The sequence below is a fragment of the Panthera uncia genome, assembly GCF_023721935.1.
Source record: "Panthera uncia isolate 11264 chromosome A3 unlocalized genomic scaffold, Puncia_PCG_1.0 HiC_scaffold_11, whole genome shotgun sequence".
Lineage (NCBI taxonomy): Eukaryota > Metazoa > Chordata > Mammalia > Carnivora > Felidae > Panthera > Panthera uncia.
Window position 1 is genome coordinate 92,196,965 of NW_026057578.1, and position 4,634 is coordinate 92,201,598.

The following is a 4,634-nucleotide window of genomic DNA, read 5'->3' on the forward strand; positions in this document are numbered from 1 at the left end:
TATTTCATTGTTTTAAGACAGTACTTATTTCTGGGAAAATATTTGGCAGCAAAGAACTGGTTATGAATTTCCTGCATTGTTAAGGAATCACTAAGAAGCCATTTGGTTTATAGACTTAGAATATGGATACCAAGTGGCCTTGTTGGAGTTCCAGGTAAAAATTATAATTTTTAATATATCCTTAGGAGAACATTGGTGTCCAGTCTAAACCTGATTTGAGAGAAAAGTTTTCAAAAGATTTAGTAAGTTACAATATCACAAATTTTTCCAAGTGTCCTCTTAATTCTCTATTTTTTTCATTGTTCTGATAAGAGGGCAGTATTTTGATTATATCTTTACCAGATGACTTATTCACCTCTCTAAAATATATAGCATCACCAGCCTAGGTTTGAAAAATCATGTCATCTGAACTTTAAGTGCCAGTGGGTTCAAGAGAGGCTAAGAATAATCATAATATATTTACATAACTATTTGGGCAAAGGAAAGTATAAAGTAGCATTCACAATGTAAGTTGGCAAAGATAACTGAAAAGGTACAACTGAAGGTATGATAAAAATTGAAGAGTGATATTTTATGACAAGAAGTCTCCAGAGAAATGACACCTGAGCCCTGACTGAACTGAGCTCAAAGTTTACCTTACTTTTAGATATTTCAGTTAGGTGATCTAATACATACCTTTAACTTTACTTTTTGAGCCAAATTATGCTGGGATCTTTTCTTACCTGCAACTACAATTGTCCTATCTTGTACCATGGGATTCTCCAACTGGAAGAACATAATCTGGCCCCCAGAGTTCCTCTCCAAAGGAGGAACTCAAACTAAAATAGTAATTGGCATAAGCACTGTCACTGTGAAATTTTCTAACCCATTTTTTATGACTTTAATGACAGAAGATCAAGACCCATGGTGTTGCACATCATAAATTAATTTAAATGATGAAAAAGTGTTTCCACCAAAAAATGCTAAATGGGCATTTATTCAAAGCAATCTATCTTTGAAAAAGCAAAAGAAATTTACCAAGTAATTATTTTTTTTTAAAAATGACACTGTCCATTCACATGTCCATTCATCTATCTGTTTGAGAAGCAATAACTTTGTCTAGCAATGTTGTAAAATTCTTTGCTCATAGAGAAAATTTTGCCAGTGGTTCTTGTGTGACAACTTCTTTTCCAGATTAGGGTACTAGCCAAATACACTTTTTTATATAATAGAAAGATGTGGCTATGGAGGAGTGGTGTTAGATGGAAGGCAGATTTGTGGTCTTGATATATACAGATACTTGACAAACCTGAATCTTGCCTTCATTCAGTTAGAGGGAATTTCTTCAAAAAAACATAACTTTTTATTCAAAAAATATTTTTAAAAACCATATCAGATGTTAAAGTCATCCCAACTCCAGTCCTGACTGAGGTCAGAATGTTTTAAGGGCAAAAACCAAAGGACCTAGTAGTGTCTTTTTTGCCCTTTAAGGACAGGGCAACACATAGTTCAGTGGACCGGTGCCAGCTGACCAAGGCAAGGAAGTATAGAATTTGAAAGTTATCAGTAAAAGGTACAATAATTTGACAGATCACTTATATGTCTGTCAGAACTACTAACAAAAAAATTAGGTCTCCATTTTGATTGTTTGTTTTATATATTTAATTTTTAAAAATTATTTTTTCATAGTCTATATTACAGATATTGATGAAGCTTATTCATTTTCCTTCACTCTGATAGTTTAGGAACACTATCCTAAACATTGTCTGAACCTCTAGACTGATGTGTCATACTATCAGAGACCTGGCCTGGGGGGACTTCGTGGGCAAGAGACTGTGTGGGAGAGCAGTGAGCACAATCCAAATCCTACATGAGCAATGCTGAAACACAAATGTGCTGCTACAGATGCATATTTAGTTATTTATCTAGGAACAAGGGTGAAATTGGGCAAAGAGAAATCTATAAAGACTCCTCCCTGAACCATTTCAGAGTTTTTCTATGAGACTAAAGCACACAAAAGAGGCAATTGCAGACCAAATTTCTTATTTTTTATTCTGCCTGTTGAAACTCAAGTTATAGAAGATACAGAAGAGTTTGAAATGAGGCTGAAGAGAAGGGAAGGTCAAATGAGGTGGTCAAGTTTGAAGGCATGGGAGGCTGTCCCCTTCTAGGGTGGGTTGTCACACTTGGTCCTGTGTCCATGATGAGCTGCACACAAAACTCAGGCTCCTGACGTCCCACCAGACCTAGTCCTTGAACTTGCAGATATAAGGTAGCATCGCACCGCAGTTATAATCTCTCCATTTCAGATATCCTAGAGAGACAGAGGAGCTCAGGTAGATGTGGCTGGTGGAGCCCATGAACCCAAGGTACAGGCAGCCCAGATTCTGGCGTAGGATTCACAGCCTCTCCCTCATCCTCAGCAGTGTCCTACTCCAGGGGAATGGGACTCAAAGAAAGGAGAGATGAGAAGGGGTGGGAGAAGATAAACCAACCCTACATTTTCTTGCTCAAGGGGATTCTCTGACGGTCACACTGAGAAATAGGGAAAAAGAGGATGGAGAGGTCTAGCAGAAAGGAGCTCCTCTGTTACTTACCTGTGCTTGCTGACAGACTCCCACAGTAGCCGGGGTTTGGGTTGGTGGAGGGGTGTCTCTCCCAGGCAAGGTAATTCAGCACATCCGTGCTACTCCACTCCCATCCACCTGCATTGGGCTCATAGCCCTAGAGAGGATGGAGTCTAGTGAGGTTGAATGGCCATTAAAGGGCTCCTTGCAGGAACCCCTCCCCAACATCATGGAATTTGGTCTGCTCCTCTAGATGCTGCCTGGGAGCCAAAGCTCTCCTCTGGGAGACTCCTCCTAACTCCTTGCTCTTATTGACAAATCCTGAAGCCCATAAACACAAAGACCAATAGACCCATTCAGAGTAACCTGTCACTGACTGAACAGCAACGAGTGATGCATATGTGATTAGCTTCTGAACCTCAAAGACAGTGTCTGTTCCATAGAGCAAAAATGGATCGTCTCTTCATTTAGGAATCACTCTGCACAATACGTGTAGACTCTGTGAAGCTCAGAGAACTGAATTACATGGCCTCACGTGCAAATTAAGAAGCAGATTAACTTCAGCAGAGGCAAGAGACTTCCACAGAACTCAGCTGTTCAGCTGGCCACAAGGTCCTCCCTTTTCCCCTAATATCCTCCTGTATCTCTGAGCTCCAAGGCTCTCTAGGGCATTTACTGGGCAGACACAGGGGACAGGGAGTGGGCTCGGGTGGCGATAGCAGCTTGAGAGGTTATAGAGAGAAGATGTATTCATACCTCTGTGGGATCATGGAGCCCCATCCAGATGTTTGAGTAAGTGTTTGCACTGTTCTGTACTAGGGAGGCCACAAAGGATGCCTCAGCCCCACTGAGCACAGACACAAGGTGTCCCGAGGGTCTCTTCTGGCAGGCCATCTGTGTGGGGAAGGGAGAGACTCAGGGGAGGCCTCAGACATCACTGGGAGACGGGCAGTGCAGAGGTAGGGGAGAAGAGGTATACATGCAAAAGATGAGGATGCTCACCGTCACCCCCAAGGAACTCTGGGAAATGGACCCCCCCACCCACCAGGTCTCTAGTGTACTTGCCCTTAAAACCCCGACCTGCAAATCCAAGTACTCACATCTGCGTTCATCCAGGATTTTGGTGTCATAAACAAGGCATAGCAGTGGGAGGCATAGGCCTTGGAGCCTTTGGGACACCTGATCCGTGGAGTGGGCACTTCCTTGGGCGAGTCTTCACCTAGGATGGAAGGACACAAAAGAGAGAGAAGAGGTGAATAGGAGACTGGGGATCAGGGTGGGAGGTGACCTAGAGGAACATCTATGGGGTCAGTGCTTGGGAAGTGATGCCAAAGTCCTGACTGCCTCTCACCACTGCCAACACTTTCAGGATTTCTTGTTCTTGAACCAGCCCCACTAAATGAGGAAACCTCTCCTTTCTTTTCAGTCTAGTTCAGCAGTCCAACCCTTCCCTGCTCTAGGATACACATTCTTGCCCTGGGTCCTCATTTTCCTTCCCCTTATTTTATTTCTGTCCCTTCACACTTTCCTCTTTCGCCTACCAACATAAATGAGAGTGCACTGACAAGAAGCAAAGGACCTCCTTGCGGTGCTAGTGGACCACTGTGATGCCTGCCACCCCTGGTTACCCTGAAGGATGGTGTGGTGATGGACGAGTTACAGGCCATTTCATGGTGTGGGGATATATGTCACCAGTACCACGAGAGTCTTCCTTCTCCTCTTGGCCCTGAGCATTCGCAAGGACCCAGTGTTAGAGGCAGAGAAATCTCACCTTGGACCTGAGACAGGAGCATCAGGCAGGAGAACAGCATCCAGGACATGCTGGGGAGGTCCGTGTGAGGCCGCATCATGTCTGTGACCTGAGGAAGCAATCAGATTTCACTAAGAGAAGTGTGATCAGAGAGAGGACATATAGAGATCCTTGTCTTTCCTTTGTTAGTCTCCTAGGAATAAGTTCATCTTAGTGACATCCATCCCCTTGTATAGCTCTGGAAAGAACTAGAAAATCTGTACATGCTCCTACCCCATGAGACCTCCCAAGCCTGCCTGTGCTGAGTCTCAGAGCTCCTGTATCTGACAGAGATCCTC

The 4,634-nt window shown here is 43.4% G+C and overlaps 1 protein-coding gene across 1 annotated transcript; it reads right to left on the reverse strand.

Annotated features, from left to right (window-relative positions):
- Window positions 1-1,991: 1,991 nt before the first annotated feature.
- On the reverse strand, window positions 1,992-4,421 carry LOC125937159 (lithostathine-like). Its single transcript, XM_049651806.1, has 5 exons — window positions 4,318-4,421; window positions 3,647-3,765; window positions 3,303-3,440; window positions 2,577-2,703; window positions 1,992-2,293 (listed from the first exon to the last, which is right to left on the reverse strand). The coding sequence occupies exons 1-5, from the start codon at window positions 4,394-4,396 to the stop codon at window positions 2,226-2,228; spliced, it is 531 nt and encodes a 176-aa protein (XP_049507763.1). The 5' UTR covers window positions 4,397-4,421; the 3' UTR covers window positions 1,992-2,225.
- Window positions 4,422-4,634: the final 213 nt, after the last annotated feature.

Excerpts from the sequence above, each read along its gene's own strand:
- LOC125937159 (XM_049651806.1), bottom strand. The coding sequence starts at position 4,396 with ATGATGCGGCCTCACACGGACCTCCCCAGCATGTCCTGGATGCTGTTC. Across the intron at positions 2,704-3,302 it reads GGCTCCATGATCCCACAGAG|GGCTATGAGCCCAATGCAGG; the intron begins GTATGAATACAT and ends CATCCTCTCTAG. Across the intron at positions 2,294-2,576 it reads GAGTCTGTCAGCAAGCACAG|GATATCTGAAATGGAGAGAT; the intron begins GTAAGTAACAGA and ends CTGTCTCTCTAG.